Below are 24063 nucleotides of genomic sequence, written 5' to 3' on the forward strand. Positions count from 1 at the left end.
TGAGGGGATGGAAAAATATATTCCATCAAAACGGAAATCAAAAGAAAGCTGAAGTAGCAATTCTCATATAAGACAAAAAAGACTTTAAAACAAAGACTATTACAAGAGACAAAGAAGGACGCTACATAATGATCAAGGAATCAATCCAAGATATAACAATTGTAAATATTTATGCACCCAACAGAGGAACACCTCAATACATAAGGCAAATTCTAACAGCCATAAAAGGGGAAATCAACAGTAACACAATCACAGTACGGTACTTTAACACTCCACTTTCACCAATGGACAGATCATGCAAAATGAAAATAAATAAGGAAACACAAGCTTTAAATGATACATTAAACAAGAGGGACTTCATTGATATTTATAGGGCATTCCATCCAGAAAGAACAGAATACACTTTCTTCTCAAGTGCTCATGGAACGTTCTCCATGATAGATGATATCCTGGGTCACAAATCAATCCTTGGTAAATTTAAGAAAACTGAAATTGTATGAAGTATCTTTTCCGACCACAGCGCTATGAGACTAGATATCAATTACAGGAAAAAATCTGTAAAAAATACAAACACATGGAGGCTACACAATACACTACTTAATAACCAAGAGAACACTGAAGAAATCAAAGAGGAAATCAGAAAATACCTAGAAACAAATGACAATGAAAATATGATCACCCAAAACCTATGGGATGCAGAAAAAGCAGTTCTAAGAGGGAAGTTTATAGCTATACAAGCCAACCTCAAGAAACAAGAAACATCTCAAATAAACAACCTAACCTCATACCTAAAGCAATTAGAGAAAGAAAAACAAAGAAACCCCAAAGTTAACAGAAGGAAAGAAATCATAAAGATCAGATCAGAAATAAATTTAAAAGAAATGAAGGAAACAATAGCAAAAGATCAATAAAACTAAAAGCTGGTTCTTTGAGAAGATAAAGAAAATTGATAAACCATTAGCCAGACACATCAAGACAAAAAGGGAGAAGCCTCTCATCAATAGAATAAGAAATGAAAAAGGAGAATAACTGACACGTAGAAATACAAAGGATCATGAGAGATTACTACAAGCAACTCTATGCCAATAAAATGGACAACCTGGAAGAAATGGACAAATAATTAGAAAAGCACAACCTTCCGAGACCAAACCAGGAAGAAATAGAAAGTATAAACAGATCAATCACAAGCACTGAAATTGAGACTGTGATTAAAAACCTTCCAACAAACAAAAGCCCAGGACCAGATGGTTTCACAGGCGAATTTTATCAAACATTTAGTGAAGAGCTAACACCTATCCTTCTCAAACTCTTCCAAAATATAGCAGAGGGAGGTTCACTCCCAAACCCATTCTACGAGGCCACCATCCCCCTGACGCCAAAACCAGACAAAGATGTAACAAGAAAAGAAAACTACAGGCCAATATCACTGATGAACACAGATGCAAAAATCCTCAACAAAATACTAGCAAACAGAATCCAACAGCACATTAAAAGGATCATACACCATGATCAAGTGGGGTTTATCCCAGGAATACAAGGATTCTTCAATACATCCAAATCAATGAATGTGATATACCATATTAACAAACTGAAGAATAAGAACCATATGATCATCTCAATAGATGCAGAAAAACCTTTAGACAAAATTCAATACCCATTTATGATAAAAACCCTCCAGAAAATGGGCCTAGAGGGAATTTAACTCAACATAATAAAGGCCATATATGACAAACCCACAGCCAACATCCTCCTCAATGGTGAAATCTGATACCATTTCCACTAAGATCTGGAAAAACACAAGGTTGCCCACTCTCACCACTATTATTCAACATAGTGTTGGAAGTTTTAACCACAGCAATCACAGAAGAAATAAAAAGAATCCAAACCGGAAAAGAAGAAGTAAAGCTGTCACTGTTTGCAGATGACATGATACTATACATAGAGAATCCTAAAGATGCTACCAGAAAACTACTAGAGCTAATCAATGAATTTGGTAAAGTAGTGGGATACAAAATTAATGCACAGAAGTCTCTTGCATTCCTATACACTAAAGATGAAAAATATGAAAGAGAAATTAAGGAAACACTCCCATTTACCACTGCAACAAAAATAATAAAATACCTAGGAACAAACCTACCTAAAGAGACAGAAGACCTGTATGCAGAAAACTATAAGACATGGAAGAAAGAAATTAAAGATGATACCAACAGATGGAGAGATAGACCATGTTCTTGGATTGGTAGAATCAACATTGTGAAAACGATTATACTACCCAAAGCAATCTACAGATTCAATGCAATCTCTATTAAAAAATACCAGTGGCATTTTTCACAGAACTAAAACAAAAAATTTCACAATTTGTTTGGAAACACAAAAGACCCCGAATAGCCAAAGCAATCTTGAGAAAGAAAAACGGAGCTGGAGGAATCAGGCTCCCTGACTTCAGACTATACTACAAAGCTACAGTAATCAAGACAGTATGGTACTGGCACAAAAACAGTAATATAGATCAATGGAACAGGATAGAAAGCCCAGAGATAAACCCACACACATATGGTCACCTTATTTTTGATAAAGGTGGGAAGAATATATAATGGAGAAAAGACAGCCTCTTCAATAAGTGGTGCTGGGAAAACTGGACAGGTACAGGTAAAAGAATGAAATTAGAACACTCCCTAATACCACACACAAAAATAAACTCAAAATGGATGAAAGACCTAAATGTAAGGCCAGACACTATCAAACACTTAGAGGAAAACATAGGCAGAACATTCTATGACACAAATCACAGCAAGATCCTTTTTGACCTTCCTCCTAAAGAAATGGGAATAAAAACAAAAATTAAAAAATGGGACCTAATGAAACTCAAAAGCTTTTGCACAGCAAAGGAAACCATAAACAAGATGAAAAGACAACCCTCAGAATGGGAGAAAATATTTGCACATGAAGCAACTGACAAAGGATTAATCTCCAAAATTTACAAGCAGGTCATGCAGCTTAGTATCAAAAAAAACAAACAACCCAATCCAAAAATGTGCAGAAGACCAAATAGACAAGATATACAGATTGCCAACAAACACGTGACAGGATGCTCAACATCACTAATCATTAGAGAAATGCAAATCAAAACTATAATGAGATATCATTTCACACTGGTGAGAATGGCCATCATCAAAAAATCTACAAACAATAAATGCTGGAGAGGGTGTGGAGAAAAGGGAACACTCTTGCACTGTTGCTGGGAATGTAAATTGATACAGCCACTATGGAGAACAGTATGGAGGTTCCATAAAAAACTAAAAATAGAACTGCCATACGACCCAGCAATCCCACTACTGGGCATATACCCTGAGAAAACCATAATTCAAAAAGAATCATGTATCACAATGTTCACTGCAGCTCTATTAACAATATCAGGACATGGAAGCAACTTAAGTGTCCATCGACAGATGAATGGATAAAGAAGATGTGGCACATAGATAGAATGGAATATTACTCAGCCATAAAAAGAAACGAAATTGAGTTATTTGTAGTGAGGTGGATGGACCTAGAGTCTGTCATACAGAGTGAAGTAAGTCAGAAAGAGAAAAATAAATACCATATGCTAACACATATATATGGAATCTTAAAAAAAAAAAAAAGGTCATGAAGAACCTAGGGGCAGGATGGGAATAAAGATGCAGACCTACTAGAGAATGGACTTGAGGACATGGGGAGGGAGGGGGAAGGGTAAGCTGGGACAAAGTGAGAGATTGGCATGGACATACATACAATACCCAACGTAAAACAAATAGCTAGTGGGAAGGAGCCACATAGCACAGGGAGATCAGCTCCGTGCTTTGTGTCCACCTAGAGAGGTGGGATAGGGAGGGTGGAAGGGAGACACAAGAGGGAGGCGATAGGGGGATGTATGTACATGTATAGGTGATTCACTTTGTTATAAAGCAGAAACTAACACACCACTGTAAAGCAATTATAGTCCAATTAAGATGTTAAAAAAATAAAAGAAAGAAAAAAAGAAATTTGGTGTTTTCAACTAGCAGCAATTTGAGAATTAGGACAATTGCTACAGAACACTGTGCCTATTGCAACCATATACTTGTATGTGAAATGGAATTTCCACCATTTTCACATACTAGGGCAGAGGCCAGAAACCCCCTAAAAGTAAGTGGTAACATTTGTGTGTCTCTTTTTAAGGAAAGTTCTCTCATATCTCAAATCTCATTAACCAGAACTGCTGAAAGGTTACTCACTGAGTCAGTAGGTTTCTACAAGTGTATCATTTTTCATACACACTTTAACATTTCTATTGTTGTTGTGAAAGTTGAAATAAACTCTTTTATTTATAGTTAGAATATTTTATAAGTTAAAGAATCAATCCACTTCAGCAATTGTTGATAAGGAGTGTAACAAGATACCTTGAGAGCAAAAGGGAGACAGCTCTGCACGCCTCAGTAGGAGTTTCTCACTAAACTATGCCACCTGAGCTGATGCTTGGGCTCAGACCAGAAAGGGAGCTGTAATCATCTGTTGATGACATCTGAGGAAATGCCAGTAACTACTTGAAAAAGTCAGTGAATACCACTTTAACTTACATTAAAAAGTAAATTTTAATATTATGACACACTATACAGAAGGCATGATTTTACCTAGCTAACAATTTCCCACCATATGCAACATTACCCTCATTTCCAGATAAGTAGCCAAGAAAATTATGTACCACCATCAAAGAGGATCTGGAGTGTTGTTTCTATTAAAAACAAATTTCCTTTCATTCTTATCATTATACATTTCAAATACTCTTCTTCCAGAGGTCACTAGGACCCTTTACATGACAGACAGCCAGTCTGCTCCTTTAAATATGAAGGAACTTTCACATAGTTGCTTTTTCTACACATAAATCAAGGCAACTCAGAGCTCTCCTGTGGATGCATAGTTGTTTGGCTACACTAAAGGCAAATCAAACAACGCCAACCCAGGTCAGGCTGACCTTATAAAAGTAAGGAACAAAGAAATATTATAAAAAAAACAAAACTATTCCCCCTTCTTAACAAACTGTTTAAAAGAGCATTCGTTGTTAAAATCAGTACCAAATAACTTTAAATTCCAAATGTAGTCTATAAATCATTCCCAGTAGAACAGCAGTCCAAATGCCCTGTCCTTGCTCTCTAGACCATTTAAAATCTGTCTCAAAGCTATTTTTCCCCAAGTCTTACTACTGCCTTAAACAAACCTTCCAACACAGCCAAATGAACCCAGTGCAGCTCACACATGGTCATCTCCTTGCCTTTGCTGGTGTTATCACTCCATCTAGATCCCATCTGTCTTTCAAGGCCCCTCTAATCCTCCCTTAGTGAACAAAGCCTTCTTTGACTGCTCTGTTCTAAATATTTTCTTCTTTTCTAAGCAGTTAGGGGATTTATTTATCTGTGCTATCAATTTGTAGTTTAAATTGCCTGGTACTGCTAATTACATTTTCATAAGTTTATCTGATCTTGGCTAAATTAAAAATTCCATGAAGGCAAGTCTTATGTTTTATACCTTTATTTCTTCCACAGTATCTAGCAGCATGCTTGGCAAATCCTGAGATTCTGGATCTCCTGCTATTACAACGCGCTCAAAGTTCTTTTCTCCAGTCTGCAAATTTTCACATAGAAAGCAGACACCAGAGAGATCAAGCTGATGGTCATTTGGTTGCCTCAAAAAAGAAAGATCTCCTGCATTCTGGAGATGCCAGTTCGTCAGTACCAGATGCACCTTTCACATGGTCATGAAAAGCAGACCTATTTAAAGCATACAAATTATTTTTGAACTGGATTTTTCATTCTTTAACACCATGTGAATTCATAATGTCAAAAGGCCTAACACCTGTAGCTTCAATGATGGCCAAAAGCCGAAGCACAAAGCCATGAGTCTGAGTAAGACTCCTCAGTATCAAATGTATCAACATCTTAGCTATAAGCCCCATATATTTCTCCTATCTGGGGACTGGAAGCTCCACTAAGGAGCTTTTCTTTCTTACGGTTTTTTCCTTCACCTTACATTAATGCTCTCCATTATCACCAGCCTAATAAACAGCAAGATTCACTTTAAAAGTAAAATATACACAATGATGTCAGTGTCGTTTATTCCTTAAAATCGTTTATCAAATAACATGTAAATGATTTTGGTCTTGCCCAAAATGCTTTTCAGATTTTTTTATTATTTGATATACAAAGAAGATTAAAAGTAACTAAAACGCAAGTTATAAAGTATAATATAAGCACCTGTGAATCTGGGACTGGTTTTTTTGTTGTTGTTTTTGCCATACCTTGTGGCATGTGGGAATCTTACTTCTCCAACAAGGGATCGAACCCACGTCCCCTGCATTGGAAGTGTGGAGTCTCAACCACTGGACTGCCAGGGAAGTCCCTGGGACTGGTTTTTTAACCTATCATTACCTTTATAAAACTCATCCACGTTGTTACTTATAGCTATAGTTCATTTATTTTCACTTCACTGTTGTATAATATTTCATACTTGTGATATAAGTTATCACAGTTTATTTATCCCTTCTCCTGTCAACAAACAATTAGGCTGTTTACAGTTTGTTTGCCATTACAAACACTGCTATTGTTAAACATTCTTATACACATCCACTGATGCACATGCATGAGTTTCTTAGATGTACTTCTAAGACTGGAATTTCTAGTTATACACAACTTCTTGGTGTTTTTGGACATCTCTCTGATGTGGATAAACATGGATTACATTATTTTTTAATTCTGCTTTTTAATTTCAAGTTATTTCTAGAAGTTACATTTTCTCTCCCAAATCATGAACATCTAATAACTAACATAAGTTGCTAGGTTACCTTTGTGATTATACCCTATATTTCTGTAAACGTTTCACACATAGCTGTTATGCATTATGAATGAGAAAACTGCAATTCATCCTTTAATCTGTTGTTTGTTGACTCTCAACCACAGTGGCTTGCCTTCTCTTCTGTTTATTGATCTTTAATTATGAGCTCACTGCTCAATTTTTAAGTTGGGTTTAGGAGATGTTTTCCTCTAGACAGACTGGTTTCTGCTGCCACAGCCAAGCAGCACCATGCAGTCACGATCACTTCAGACTTGCTTGCTTCAGTCTTAGCTCAGTGGAAAGTTCTGAAAGTGCTATTACTTCAGGTAACTCCATCCCTCACGGCTGCCTGCCGAGGCCTCGGCTCCCTGCCTCTCATTGCTGGCCCTGACCCCAGCTGCTGACGTCTCTGAGTGTCTATGCACATATGTACGTGTTTAAATCAGGTCTGAAGACTCCTTAGACACCTTTTCTACCTCTTGTGAGATTAGCAGTGTCTTAACACCGTGAAAGCCTCTGCTCTCTGGTCCAGGAGTCCCCCTTCTTCCTTTTATTTTAAGCCACGTCTTTAAATTTCGTAGCTCCTCCCTATTTCCTTTGCTGCTAAAGACAATATGGGGCAAGACAAGGTTGAAACCCAGTAAGAGACACAGGGAGACCGACCGAAGTTTAAAGGTAGCCTGAGTATGTTCCAGAGAGTCTGTGTATATCTTCAACCCCAAATAAGGATGGTTATCTAGCAATGAGGCAATAATGGACCTTGCTCATTTTCCATATAGTTTTGTGCCAGAGGTCTTTCAACTTTTTATTTTCAAATTTATTTTCTTCTTCAGAAAAGTTTTGAGAATAATACAAAGAATTCCCATACACCCTTCACCCAAGTGTTAACATTTTGCCACACAACCAATAGTCTGATCTGCAGGCCCAATACCGATTCTACTAAAGATGGCATTTACAGATTTAAAATAATTAAATTCTACTAATTAACTACTTTTATGTCCATTAACACAAGAAGTTACCTGAAATCATATATTAGTACCTCACTTTATTTTATTGTATACACAAGTTTCCTGCCCTGTGCACTCCTAAGCATTACATTCATCCTAACTATCTTTCTATTTGTTGTTTCTGTTGACTCTCAATCATGAGAGGGAAAAAATTCAATTCAATAAACATTTTAATATCGACAACCTGGGTTGGATGCTAAGGGTCAAAGGGACCCCCAACTGGAGATCTATACAGTATATCCATCCATTCAATTTTAGGGTTTCTTTTGAACACAAGTTTCCAAAAATATTTGGGTAAAACTAGCTTGATTTTGCCTTGAAAAAGAAGTAAGCTTCATACTGAATGTGAACACTGAGCAATTTCCCATCGGGAATTTGTTCTTCTCCTTCTACATTCTTTCCATTTAACACTTTAGGTAGGTTGAGTATTTCTGGGGTACTTCATAAATTGATGATAAGGACTAATCTACACGGAAACCGAAATCTACTTTGGCAAACTAATCCATCTTAAATATTACAGCTCTAAATAACATACATGCATTTTCCCTTTTAGTTATTCTTAGTGACTTTAATGAAGTATATGATAGGTACAATAAAATAAACCCATATTTAGTACAGTGTTTGATCTGTGTCGACAAATGTATACACCACAAACATCAAGATATACAAAATTTCTATCAGCCACAAAAATTCCCTGGTTTCCTTGCACCTCTTTGCAATCAATCTGTGATCTATTTTCTGTGATTATGATTTAGTTTTGCCTATTCTAGAACTCTAATGAAATCGAATCATACAATCTGGCTTCTTTAACTCAAAATCATGTTTTTCAGATTTCATCCACATTGTTGCATGTATCAATACTTGCTTTTATTGCTGAGTATTATTTCTTTAGATGGATATACTGCAATTTATCATTTCCTTGTTGATGGACATTTGCACTGTTTCCAGTTTTAAGCTATTATGCATTAAACAACTATGAACATTTGTGTAAGTCTTTGTGGAGCCACATACTTTCACTTTACATAGACAAATACCTAGAGGTGGGATTGATGATTAACTGTATGAGAAAATGCCAAACTGTGTTCCAAAGTGGTTGTGCCATTTTATGTCACATTATATTTACAATGTATGAGAATTCCAACTACTCTGTATGGTAATATACCTTTTAAGTGGTGTATAGTGGTATATTGTTGCGGTTTTAATTTGCATTTTCCCAATGACTACTGATATTAACAATCTTTCATTCTTTTAATGGTCATTCATATAACCTAATGTCATCAGGTAGTTTATTTTGTTTTTTTGTATTTTGTCCATAGTTTGTAATTTTTATCTGCAGACAGATGGGTCCAAAGAGCTTACTTGGCCATCACAGAAGCAAAAGTATTCCAAATAAATTTTAGAATCATCTTGTCAATTTCTGCAAAAATAGAAAAGAGAAGGGGGTTCTCCTGGATTCCAATTGCTACTGGATTTAAATTATAGCTCAATTTTGGGAGAACTGTCAACTCAATATTAAGCCTTCCAATCCATGAACATGGTAAGTCTCTCCATTTATTCAGATCTTCAATTTCTTAAAGCAATATTTGTCATTTTCAGTGTACGGGTCTTACACTTTAGTCAAATTCATCACTAAACATTCGGTGTTTTTATGCTATTGTAAGTAGTTTTAAAATTACTTTCCCAATTATTCACTGCTAGTATATATAACCATAACTGACTTTTTTATATTGACCTTGTATTCTCAGACCTTGCTTATTAGTTCCAGTAGCTTTCATGTCTATTCTTTATAAAGTTTCCCTATGTAACGAATTGCGCTATCTATGCAAAACGATAATCTTATATCTTCCTTTCCAATCTGCACTCCCTTTGTATCTTCTTAATGTTTCATTGCACTAGCTGGGATTTCCAGTTCAATGAAGAATAGAAGTGCCACTTTCTTGATATTAGAGGAAAAACTAGTTTTTCATCAATAATGATTTTAACTCTGATTTTTCATAGATACCCTTTATCAGGTTGATATTCTCTTCTATTCATAGTTTACTAAGTTTTTACAATGAAAGAGTGTTGAATTTTTTCAAATGCTAAAATAAATGAATATAATGAGATAATCATTCAGCTTTTCTCCTTTACTACATTTTAAGATGAATTGCAATGACTGTTTAATGTTAAACCAATTTTGCATTCCTGAGATAAACACTTATTTGGTCATAACTTACTATCCTTTTTATATACTGCTGTTTCATATATTTATTTTGCCCCAGATTTGTGGTTGTTTACAATGAGAGTTCAAATGCAGTACCAGTTACTCAAACATGGCTAGAAATAGACCCACAAATAAGCATTAACCTTAAGCCATGGTTAACTGTGAAGAAAGAAATCTAGCAGTTACCAAAGTAGATGATGGTAAGAAAAGAGCCATGTAAGATCCCACAAATCCTATTACTCATTATTCTTTCTCTGTCTATTCTTGAAGTAAGATATATACAAGCAACCTAGTTCAACTCCAATCAAAAAAAATATTTTAAGCCTCTGTTTAATAACAGTTAACCCACAAATGGAACAAAACATACCCATCTCCTGCTTCTTTAAAAGTTACCAAGTTATGACCCAGATATAGCTACAAGGCTCATGATCCGAATGCCTGTTAAATTAAAATGCATGAGTAACATCTGGGGAGACAAGTATTCAAACCAGAAAGAAAAGCAAAATCCTGGGTTATCCTGCTTAATACAGACATGTCAACATGTAATGCGAAGTATCATGACTATCTCACAGTTATATTGCCTATCTTAAAAAATTAAAATTAAGAAATAAGTATGCCCTTGAAGAAAAAAAGGTATAATTTTTCTCTTCAAAAATGGTTAGCAAACTATTTTAATTCCATAGTTAAGTATTTATTAAGTAGCCTTAAAATTAATAGCAGAAGGAGAAAATACATACAATATAATGTGTAACGTTCAAAGGTCTTTTTCCATTTTTCATTTGCAGAGACCTTGGGGCTTCAGGCAGACGGTGAGAAGGCAGGCTGCCAGTACCAATTCACACTTAAGCAGAACTTTTGCCAATGAAAACTGAAACACCTGTATGAATTAACTAAATTGTTCCCATTTTCAACAATGAAAGGAAATTAAAGGCATTACTGAATGTCACTGACTTGGCTCATCTGAAAGGAAATAACGTAGACAACACAGCTAATTTTAAATTATCAAGCCGACATAACATAAATGACTCTCTAGAACAATGTGGGTTATTTTTACTATGACTCATTCAGTTTTCCTGAAATGTGAGGAAAGAATATCTCAGGAAGAGCATTACATAATAACAATATTAAAAAGGTAAAGTATTCTTCTTGGGAAAATCTTCTGCCATTGCTGAATTAAAACTTTTTCCCAACATATCTCACATATATTTCAACATGCTACACCAACCTGGAAACAGTGGCAAAAATTCTTCCAAAAAAGAGATTTCACCATTATTTTAGTAAACTTTAGGATAGCACATGAGAACTGAACAAAATTCAGGACCAATAAGCCATTCATTTGTTCAGTAAGTATAAATCAAATGTTCAATAACTTTCATTCCTGTCCCTCCAAGTGCTCACAATACTCTGGTAGGGGACTGAGATTTCTACAGGACTTGCTCTTCTATCAACAGAGGAAGACACCTCACAGTCTCAAGAGTTCACAACTCCAGACCCCGGCCACCACGCCACAGCCATAGCATGGAAACGTGTGCTCAGGAAGGAAGAGGATGCTGCTTCTTTCCTCTCTACTCCCTTCTCTTCCACATCTACAGCCAATTCCAAACCGGCCTTATCCAGTGAGGAAGTCCTATTCCTTGAAAACAGTAGCGCGCTCCTACAAACCAGCAACCAGATAAGCTGACTCATTCCTGAATGCTACGGGGGCACCAGGCTCTATCTACCCACTCTGAAGTATTTTCACATACATTCTGTAATTTGATCCTCAAAACAAGTTTTCAGTGCCGAGGGAGGGACACATCACTCCTTCCCTCACTTCACTGAAGAGGAAGATGAAATAAGTGGTTATCCTAAGGATACACTAGGTAGTACGCTGGGTGGTAGTACTACCTGTATTACGGAACTAAGTGGAGCAATGCAGCACCTTGCTGCAGGACAGAAATAAATCCTGTTTCTGGTTCTAGTGTACTTCATTCATTCCTGCATTTTGCATACTTTTCTTGAGCAACAACTGTGAGTAAAGCATTGAAGCACTGCAGTAGGCCTTGTAGAAGACCCAGAGAAGAACAGAGACCAGTGCCTAAAACTGGAAGTTTATAGCCTTATGGGAAAGATAAGACATACACATAAATAATTACAATACTGTAAGCCCAAATATGATCCTTGTTAAAAGAGAGTTCAGAAGCACGGTAGCACTTAAAAGTGGTTCCTCTTGTCTCAAACACTCCTCTGGAGTTACATAGGATATAAATAATGGATATTTATGTCCAGGACATACAGTTATATAGGATATAAATTTTAGTGAAATTCTTCATTGAAACCAGGGGCCACTTCTAATTCACCTTATTACCCACTTCAGAATCATGCACAAAGAAGGGATAAGAGGAAAGACTGAATGATAAAAGGAAGAGCTGACTTGGGTTTTTCTGGTGTATTCCGTATGCTTCCTTTGGGATAAGAAATGGAATGCTTGGGGCTCCTCAAAGCCCTCCTCACTATAAGTTCCTTGCCTTACTTCTTACCAATTAAACATTTACTTGGCATTAACAAACTCATCTCTTTAGAAGAGTTAGGCCTGGCACTATAAAGCACTGTCACTGAACAGCTTTCCTCGAAAAAGAGATCAGTCCTCAGGTCAGTGCTGACTTGGAAGAGAGCTGGAGGAGGAGAGCAGAAAACTTATGTATTATAAAGCCCTGGGGGGAAAGTATGAAACCTGAGTTTATGACCTTCATTGCAAGTTAGGAGGGCTGAGTCACCTACCATCACAGGTTACCAGAGTTAATTACTTCAGAAGTACCTCACTGTGTAGAGGAACAAGAACAGGAAAAGAAGAAAGAAAGAGAGAGAGAAAGAGAAAAGAATCAGAAAAGAAATAAGAAAAGGTTAAAGAAAAGAATACACCCCACCCACAAAAAACACTAAAAAAAAAGTTAACTGCTTGAATGTAAATAGTGTTTTAATGTCATTTCAGGATAACTGTGGATAATCTACATTCCACAATAATCTGTTTATGAAGCCAATCCCAAGAAGGCGTTACTGCTGACCACTGTCCCCATGAGAGGACAGCAGGAACACTTCCTATCATATGCTGCATCCTGTTTAGCTCAGTCATCAGAAGAAACACAAGCATCCTGGTCATCATTTATCATCTAGATACTAGGTGACTGTCCCCATCCAGCTCTGTACTTCCCTACACTGACTCAAGCTCCCCATCATTCCAGACCCTCCATGTCCTTTCCTGTGCCTCACATCAGGAAGATCCATGTTCAACATCACCTTCCCATTGAGATCTTCCCCCACCTTCTTGTCTAAAACAGCCATCCCCGGGCTTCCCTAGTGGCACAGTGGTTGAGAGTCCACCTGCCGATGAAGGGGACACGGGTTCATGCCCCAGTCCAGGAAGATCACACAGGCTCTGCGCGTCCGGAGCCTGTGCTCCGCAACGGGAGAGGCCACAGCAGTGAGAGGCCCACGTACCACAAATAAATAAATAACTAAATTAAAAAAAACAGGCATCCCCAACCCATTCTTATTCCCTTATACTGTTTTATATTTACACTGAGCACTTCTATTAAATATCTATTTATTTTTTTGTCTACTGTGTTATTTCCCTCACAAGAGTGTAAACTGATGTAAACTCCAAGAGGGAAAAGACTGTTTACTGCTGTATCTCCAATAACCAGCACAATGCCTGATAGATATTAAGTATTCAATTGATATTAGCTAAATGAATAAATGGGAGGTACGTAACAATTTTTAAAATATATCGTTTAAAAAATGTTTAACACTTTACTTGTCAAATTCCCTATAGCATATGTAATGACTAATTAGGGACATTCTACATAGTTACCTAAACACTCATATGCTATAATGAAAAACAGCAGATTTCTAAGAATACTTAAGTGAGAAAATAAAACAGGCACCCAGAGGACTCAGAAGATTAACATCCAACCAGTTCCAAAACTGTATGTAGAAAATAGTAACTTGCAAAATTTATTTTACAGTACAAAGTAAGCTAGCTTTCCTTTCTACCAGATAAAAGTGCTTTATTTTTGCCTTATCTGAAAAATAACAAAGGAAGAAAACACCAGAATTCTAACTTGATCCCTAACTATGATAATAAAAATGTCTTTGAAAAAATGATGTATCTTAAGCAACTTGTGTTCATTAAAGACGTGTGTATCTTCTTCCTATCCATAAAGCTAAAAAGATACTGACTGACCTCTTGCTCTCTGACCTTCCTCTTCTAGAAAAGCCTTCTTTGATCATGAATCCTCAAACATCGATTACTGTATCTTTCCTTTTCACTGCCATTCTTCTCTAACTGTGGTCTTCATCTATCAACTTTATTTTCTTACACCCCATTCCCTCAATTCTCTGTAGTGAGGTGACTACCCAGCTATTCCACTGAAACTGTCATAGAGATAAGCAACGCAAAACATCAAAGCCTCAGCCTTTCCTCCAGGCTGCTCTCCACTGCTGAACGCTGACAAGTACCCCTGGCTCTTGACACTGCCTCCTGCCTCAGCCTCCAAAACCCATTCCCTCTGCTGGTTCTCCTCCTCGCTCTCTGAAGTCCTCTTTCTCATCACATCCGTGTCGCATCACCTTCAATCTGAGACGAAAGAGTTGCACACTATACTGGCTTTGGAGTAAAGGTTCAAACTCTTGCTCTGTCACTTCATTTATTCATTCAACAAGTATTTATTGAGCACCTATTATATGTGAGGCCCTGGGATCAAACCAAGAGCAAGAAATATCTGGTCACCACCCCCAAATCTAAGCAAGTGCAAAGAAGAATGCTTATGTCTAAATCAGCAGCAAGATATATGCAGCTTGGAAACTAAAATAATGAGCTTTTTTCCCCTCAATTTCCTTAGGTGGCAGTGTTTCATCATAAGCAATCTGAGGCAAGAATATACCAGAGGCAAAATAATTTACAAGGAAAAAAAGAAAAAAAAAAAGAAATGGAAAGGAAAAAGACATTACTCACGGATGTAAATGCCAGCAGCTCCTCTTCAGTTAACTTATGCACTGGGTTATTCTTTTGGAGATTTGTGCTTTACATTGAAAAAAAAAAAGCAAATTAATTCCAGAATGCATGTCATAATGAATGAAATATAATTTTTAAAAGGCAAGTAAACTATATTTACATATTTGAAAGCACATATTTTAATATTACTGCATTATATAGAAATGTAGAGATGAGTGTGCCAAAGATAAGTACAAAAAGTAATAAAATGCTGAGAAATGAAATGTGGTTGGTGTACAAAATATCAACACAATTTATTTTATAAGAAAAAAATGAAATCCAATCTGTGTCACTCCACAAAGAAAATGAAAAGAATATAGCAACAACTCCTATTTATCAAACTCATACAAAAAAAAATTTAGTATCACCATGAGACAGGCAAAAATTAAGAAGCTGTCAAAGAGGCAGATGATTTGATTGGATAATTTTGGAAAACAATTTAGCATTATCTTGTAAAGTGAACATTCATATATCCTAATCTCAGTAATTCCAGCCTAGGTATAGAGCTGAGAGAAATTCTTCAACAGGTGTACCAGGGATCATACACACGAATATCCATAGTAATATTGTGTGTAATAGGAAAAATCTGTTAACAATCCAGATGTCCAAAAAAGAAACCAATAAATTGTAAAATATTCACCCAATGGAATGTTATACAGCAAAGTAAATTTCAGCTATGTATAACAACATGGATGAGGCACAGAAAGACACTAGTGAGAGAAAAAAGCAAATCACAGAAAACCACATATAGTAAGATAGCGCTTTTATAAAGCGTGAAAACGAACAAAATGAAGCAACTGACTTAGAGGTATAAAAGATGTGAATAAATATATTTTTTGAAAAGGCAAGAAAAAGACAAAATTCAGGACAGTGATTACCTTTTAAAGAGAGGCAGGAAGATGAGATGGGAAAGAAGCACACAGACTGAGCAGGTGGTATTTGCAATCTTCTAGTTTTTAAATTGGGCGGTGGGTTCAGTTTATTATTATATTATATAACTTATATTTATATATTACATAAGTTATTTTGTATGCAAATATTACTTGTATTAAGAATGAAAAGAAAATACCACCTCACAAAATAGTACCACTTCCTCATAATTTTCCATACTGTTGGAGGATTTTATAATGAGCATAAAATGTTTACATAATAATTGTTAAATGAACATATTGTTGGTAAAAAAAAAATAAATGAATGGAAGGAAGGAATTATAAAATCATTTTATGTTGTACACCTGAAATTAATACAATGTTATGTCTCAAATTTACCTCATTTGAAAACATACACACACACAATACACACATACATACTTAGACATTTCTAGTTTGCACAAAGGAATTATGTTATCAGTTAGCAAGATGATCCAAATAACCCCTAAGGTCCTTTCGGTTCTAATACTATGACTCTGATAAGTGAACAAAAAAACAAAAGTCATTCTAAAATAAGAACCTCAACCAAAATGGATGAAAATTCATCCCTCACATACAAAATTCCAATCTTAACTTCACTGCATAAAGTATATAGATAAAGTTGAAATGCTACAGGCTCATTACAAGTAATTATGATACAGTAACTGAATCAGGCCACCACTCTTCACTGTAACTTACTAATTTAGGCTTAGAATATATTACTCTGCATATCTGAAAATCAGACTACTAATTCAAAAGCAATTACCCTTCTCACTCCAGTTGTCTGAATTACTGAAGGATTGCTATATTTTAAGGAATTTCTCCCACAGTTACTTTACATAAAAGCAATCAGGTACATTGATGTATGAGACACATGGCCTCCAGGTAAAATCAAGTTCAAGCAGGAGGCCAGTGAAGCAAAGGAGTTGAAGAAAAGGAGCATGAAGCTGGCCCCACAGTTTGGTCAATCCACCATCTATATGAATTCCCCCTATGTCTCCTTTCCAAAGAACCCAGCCCACCACAATGTCCAAATCACCTCTTCACAGGGGTTAGTGGCCACGGAGGTCACGCAGAGATCAGACAGTTTAATAAAATCATGACCCCCACATGCAAATCATCAATTCACGGATGTTCCAACCCAGAGGTTTATAAAGTGCATCAGATGCCCCAAGATTCAGAATATAATCAAGTAGTTTCTACCAAACAATGAAGATTTAAATTGCCCATGAAATCCATTCAGCACTTTTAATTGTTCTATATATTGAGATTCTACCAAGATCATATTTGGGGGAAAAAAAGTATTTGCAGACAAGCATTTTCTTGGTTTTTCAGTCCTCTCTCAACTGTGAAGTCAAACTCAATAAAGCTAAAGCACAACTGAGAGAAGTCTGGGAATATATATATTGGGTTTGATTTAGTTTCCTGTTGAGTTGACAATTATGTTTGCCAAAATAATCTTTTAAGAAATAGCATAAAGGAAAACTCAGAATTTGGGTCCATAAAACCTGGATTCAAGCCCTAAATGCTGTACTGTAATTCTGATTGAGTCATTTCGCCATTTAAACGCTGATTTCCCATCTGAAAAATGGAGAAAAACAACAACCTCTAGGACTGTTAGAACATTAATGAGGGATAGTGTGAAAGTACATGGAATAATTCCTAGCACATAACACTGCTTGTAAATGATTGCTGTTTATATTATTTATACACTAAGTATCATTATGAATTGAACAAATAATTCTTTGGCAGTAAGCATTAATTCTGTCACTGGAATAAAATAATGTGATAAGACAACTGATTTGGATTAGAAACAGAACTCTGCATGTGTGATTCTTTTTAATCAAACAAAAGGGGACTGTAGAACTGAATTTAACTTTTGTATAAATGAAAACCTACTGTTAGTGTAAAGGAGATAAAATGCTATGAGGTGAACACAGAAAGATAAGTTCTACTGAGCTAAAACACAAATTTTTTTATAAATGCTCCCTTTATTAAATTGCCTATTACTAATTTAACCAGTCTCAATATTTTAACTTAGTGAAATAGCCTATTCTGAACATTACTAAATCTCCAGATGAGAAATGGGATATTTATATACTCTAAAAGACCATGTTAATAACAAAAGTTAAAAAAGAATAACTTTACATTGGAGAAGCCTGGCAGACCCCACTTTAATCATGTGATCAAAATAACATGGCCAGTAGAGGAACAAATCAAAATTGTTTTCTACCTGCTGGGATGCAATAAGAACCACAAAAACCTCCATTTTCTGATACCCCTGATAATGATACAAAATGTGAAACTAATCCTTTTTTTTTTTAAATCAGACAAATTCAAACTGAGAGTAAGCCTACAGAATAACTGGCTTATAAATTTTAGGTGTCAAGATCATGAAAGTCAAGCAAAAATGAAGAACTATTCCAGATTGATAGAAACTAAAGGGACATGACAACTAAATGTAACACATATGTTCTAGACTGGATCCTGTACTATAAAGGAGATTATTGGGACAACTGGCAAAACTTGAATGGGGTCTGAGTAGGAAGTGACAGTAAAGTATGAATGTTAAATTTCCTGATTTTGATAGCTGTATTATGGCTATGCACAAAAGCTCCCTTGTTTGTTGAAAACACACACTAAAGTATTCAGGGGTGATAGAATATCATGTCGGAAAATTATTCTCAAAAAAGTTATTTCCAATGCCTTGCCCTTGCCACTTTTTTCCAAATTTGAAATTATTTCAAAATAGAAAAATAAAATAAAATGAAAAACTATTTCTACCACACATAAGGTTCTCTTGTATTAAAAAAAAATTCTAGGGACTTCCCTAGAGGTCTCGTGGTTAAGACTTCACCTTCCAATGCAGGGGGTGCGGGTTTGATCTCTGGTCGGGAAGTGAAGATCCCACATGCCTCGGGGCCAAAAAGACAAAACATAAAACAGAAGCAATATTGTAACAAATTTGATAAATATTTTAAAAATGGTCCACATCAAAAAGTCTTTAAAAAATAAAATAAAAAAAAAATAATTCCATACTCTGAACGTAAATATCCTCAAAGGTCAAAACAGTCACCTACCCTAAATACTTCATTAAGAGTCTATTCCTAGCCAAGGTTAACCAAAGAAATTTTGTTTATGAAGAAAAGAGAAGGATAAGTATACCAACTTACAGGAGATTCCTGAGATTCCTCATTTCTAACTCTAATTGGTTGCCCAAGTATTCTTCATCTTCATAAGCCATGACAAGATTCTCTACTCATCCACAACTCTGGGGGCCTGCTCGAACAAAGATTTCCCCAACACAAGAGAACCAATATGCCAGAAGTTTAAGGTAGCCAAGTAAGTCATTAACTCACCAGATTCCAAGGATAACAGCAAGCTCTTCAGCACACAGGTCAGGCATCTGAGACTGTTCACAATCTGCTAACTTTATCTCATTTAGAACAGTATCATCATTGAGCTCAATATTCTGGTGGAATACAAAAGAAACTACTTAGAACAAAAAATTAATTCTGATTCATTCAACAAACTATACACAACAGATTGCTGGGGGGGTAACATCTTTTTGTTCAAGATTTTACAATGTCTATATATGGTCAATAGGCTGCTTCTTGTGAAACACATATTTGGAGACAATTTACTGTGCAGAAATGGAGGACACGCATCTATATCTCAGGATGCACTGACAACATCAATAACAGGGAATGACTGCTATTGTTGATTCAGCCTAGTAGGCAAAAGCCCCTCTAACACATCAGGATTCAAAACCAGATCTTTCTACTCTAATTCTAAATTATAATCTAAAACATCAACTGCCAACTCTGTTTCTCAATAGGATTTAGAATAGGCAAAACAATTTGAGAAAGGAATAAAACCTGAAGACTTAGAGAACTTGGTAGAGTACTTGATTTCAGAATTACTACAAAGCCAAGACAGTGTTGTACTAGCATGAAGACAGACATATAGATGAAAGGAATAGAATAAAGTCCAAAATTTTAGACCCATGTTGTATGGTCAATTGATTTTCAAAGGTGTCTAGATGAGTCAAACAAAGGAAAGGTTTTTCAATAAATGATGTTAGAACAACTGTATATCCATTTGGGAAAAAATGACCCTCCGTCCTGATCTCACACCATACACAAAAATTAAATCAAAATTAATCAGAGACCTTACTGTAGAAGCTAACACTAAAAAACTTCTAGGAAAAAAAATCATAGGAGAAAAGCTTTGCCACTTTGGGGTAGGCAGACAGTCCTTAATTAGGACACAAAATACTCGAACCATCAAAGAAAAACTTAATAAACTGGACTTCAGCAAATTAAAACTTCTGCTCTTTGAAAACATTGTTAAGAAAATGAAAAGCCAAGTTACAGACTCAGAGAACATATTCACAAAACAAATATCTGAAAAAAGGCTTGTATTCAGAATATGGAATTACAGCTTAAGAAGAAGATAAACAACCCAACATAAAAATGGACAAAAGATTTGTACAGACACTTCACAAAAGAATGGGCAGTAAGCACATAAAAAGATCCTCAACAACAGCAGTCAAAAGGGAAATACCAATTAAAATCAGAATGAACTACTAGTACACACACATTAGAATAGATAAAATTTAAAAGACTGACAATACTAATTGTTGACAAGGATCTGGAACAATTAGAACTTTCATACATTGCTGGTAGAAATGTAAAATGGTACAACCATAGAAAACAGTTTGCTAGTTTCTTATAATAAACATATTTACCATATGAGCTATCAGTTCCACTATGTAGTTACCTATGAGAAACAAAAACATATGTCCACCCAAAAACGTGTGTGTGTGTATATATATATATGTATATAAATAAAAAAGTGTTCATGGCAGTTTTATCTGTAATAACCCTAAACTGGAAACAACCCAAATGTCTGTCAACAGGTAAACAGATTAAAAAGAAAAATTATGCTATATGCATTTAATAAAATTCTAATCAGAAACAAAAAGGAAGTACTGACACATGCAACTACATAGATATATCTCAACTGCTGAGCAAAAGAGGCCAGATACAAAAGAGTACATACTGTAGGATTCCAGTCACATGAAATTCTAGAAAAGGCAAACTACCTGTAGCCACAGAAAGCAGATTAATGACTCTTTAGGGCCAGAGAGGATGGGGAATTAACTGCAAAGGGGCAGGATGGAACTTTCTAGGGTAATGAAATGTATCTTGACTGTAATGGTTGTGTGTATATATTTTTCAAATCTCAGCAAACTGTACAATTAAAAATTTTCTGTGTATAAGTTATATCTCAATAAAATGGATTTTTAAAAAAATTAATCATCAAAACATAGTAAAATCACGATGAGAAACCACTACACGCAACTCACCAGAATAGCAAAAAAATTTTACCAAGCACTGGCAAGGATGCAGAGCAGCTGGTGCTCTCATATACTGATGGTGGGAATGTGAAATAGTACAACCACTTTGGAAAACACTTTGGCAGTTTCTCAAGTTGAAAATACACTTACCACACAACCTAGCCCTTCCATTCCTCGGCATTTACCCCTGAGAATTAAAAACATACGTTCACACAAAGACTTACACATGAATGTTCCAAGCAGCTTTATTCATAACAGCCAAAAACTAAAAATTGCTCGATTGTCTACCAAGCGGTGAATGGATAAACACACTGTGGCTTATCCATACAATGAAATAACTCAGCAATAAACAGGAGCTAACTATTGGTATCAAAATATAGATGAATCTCAAAACATTATGCTAAGTGAAAGAAACCAGACACAGAAGAGTCATACTATATGATTCCATTTGTTTGAGATTCTAGGAAAAAACAGCTCTGTGACAGAAAGCAGACCAGTGGGAGGGAAAGTGATTGACTGCAAAGGAGTATGGATGGACTTCTTGGCCTAATGGAAATGGTTCTGTATTTTGATTACAGTGGTGATTACATGGGTCTACCTATTTGTCAAAACTCATCAAATTGGACACTTAAAATAAGTGCATTTTATTTTATGTAAATTATTCCTCAATAAACCTGATTTAAATTTTTTTCTAATTCAATAGAAGTAGTAGCTAAAACTAGGAAGACTTTAAACTGTAGGCCTAGCTCTATCTATAAGGTTTCGAGAAAAGAGAAAAGAGTACAACAACCTCCAACAACTGCTGACGGGAGAAACACATAACTTTAGGTGGCTACTCAGGCTCGACTGAAAAAGTGTCTCCTCCTCCCTGACCCGCACAACCTCAAAAGGCAGAGCTGGCAGGTGCACAGCGCACCCTGGTGGCCAACCATTTTCAATACAAGCCTTTCATATTTTTTTTAGGAAGCTACTTATGTAATTCTAAATTTTCTAACAGCTACACTTTAAAAAGTAAAAATAATAATAAGTGATTTAACCTAATACATCAAAAATATTATCCTTGTAACATGTATCAACAGAAAATAATTAATTAGATACTATACACTCTTTCATACACAGCTTATGAAATCTAGTACATCTTTTACACTTATACTTCAGCACATCAAAGTTTGGACCAATCAATTTTCAAGTGATTAATAACCATATGTGGCTACCATATTGGACAGTGCAGCTCCAGAGTATCCAAATCTCTCACCTTTTCACATCCAGATAGGGTTGTATCAACCTGCTTTTAATATCCAATGTTTGTGGAGCACCTTTATAGATCTAATCTGATCCCTTAAAAAAAGTGTGATGTGGGGACTTCCCTGGTGGTCCAGTGGTTAAGAATCCGCCGTCCAATGCAGGGTTCAATCTCTGTCCGGGGAACTAAGATCCCACATGCTGCGGGGCAACTAAGCCCGCGTGCCACAACGAGAGAGAAGCCCGCACACTGCAACCAAGAGCCCCTGTGCCGCAACTAAGACCCCACGTGCCGCAACTAAGACCCATCGCAGCCGAATAAATAAATTTTTTTTTTTAAAAAGTGTGATGTGGGGAAAAACAAATGAGGAGGCTAAAAATACAATAACTTTCCCAGGTTCTCACCTCGGCTAGACAATAAAGGTGTGACAGGGACCCAAGTCTCCACCTCCCAGCGAGGACTCCTTCCCCTCCAGCCCCCACAGAAGACCTGAGACAGGTCAGCCTTAACAACAAGGCATTATTTATTACTCTTCAGCTACAAACAGGTGATCAAAATAGTTTCAATATTCATTCAAGATACTCTGCGTTCCTATTCAGCTCTTTTCGAAATTAAAACTGGTTGGCTGCACCACCTACTTGCCTATGTGTTCTACAAGCCACAAATTTAAAATACAGTTCTACTTTAGTCCCACTCCAACCTCATAACGTTCTACTGAATCAAAAATTTAGCTACAGTCTTTCAGACCTCCTAGTCAAGTGATGCTTATGATACTGTTATTGCTCACCCATCATAAATTTGTTTCTTCTTTTCATGCTGCCCTTGCTGTGTAATAAACGTTATATCTAGATAATCAAACTAAAGCCTGAAACTGCAAGAGTGTGGACTTTTGGACAGACTTTGTTTTTGCACATAACCTTGTACAATCCTGCAACAGAGGCCAGTCACAGATCTAGATTGTCCTGTATTATTGCATTTTTCTTGTTCTGAATATCCTTGACATTACAGCTGACAAAAATGAAAACTGATATCGCAGATCTGTTTTCTGAAACCTTTAAAGCTAAAATCACATGCAAGAATTGACTTTGCAACTACTCATATTGACACCCTTTCAATCTGTATGAACGCTCTGGGTTGTGTAGAAGCAGCAAATCAATGGGTGCCGTTTTATCTTTAGTTAAACACCATCTTGGTGTATTCATTTACACCATCTTATATGTGACACACTGCTGTACAATGTGTAATTCTGTGATCTTGATTTCCCTTTGTATTCATTTTAAGCATCTTTATAAATTGCTGTATTGTGCTTAATGTAAAAAAAAAAGAGAAAAAGAAATAGCACGTAATTTATCTCCAATTCATGGGACACACCATATTCAGCACTTAATGTATATTTCTTTTCAATGATGCTGATCATGTATGTGTTTGTGTTTTCTGTGAATATACAATTTTAATTTATTCTCCC

The 24063-nt window shown here is 36.0% G+C and overlaps 1 protein-coding gene across 2 annotated transcripts in view; it reads right to left on the minus strand.

Annotated features, from left to right (window-relative positions):
* The window catches only part of TTC27 (tetratricopeptide repeat domain 27), a 174434-nt gene that overhangs the window by 106430 nt on the left and 43941 nt on the right, over nt 1-24063 (minus strand). For both annotated transcript variants that reach the window (XM_030857980.2, XM_060309262.1), the window contains exons 8-9: nt 19353-19465; nt 15047-15113 (exon numbers count right to left, since the gene is read on the minus strand). In XM_030857980.2, coding sequence (XP_030713840.2) covers nt 15047-15113; nt 19353-19465 — 180 coding nt within the window. The remainder of the gene's footprint in view (nt 1-15046; nt 15114-19352; nt 19466-24063) is intronic.

Source organism: Globicephala melas, chromosome 12, assembly GCF_963455315.2.
Source record: "Globicephala melas chromosome 12, mGloMel1.2, whole genome shotgun sequence".
Lineage (NCBI taxonomy): Eukaryota > Metazoa > Chordata > Mammalia > Artiodactyla > Delphinidae > Globicephala > Globicephala melas.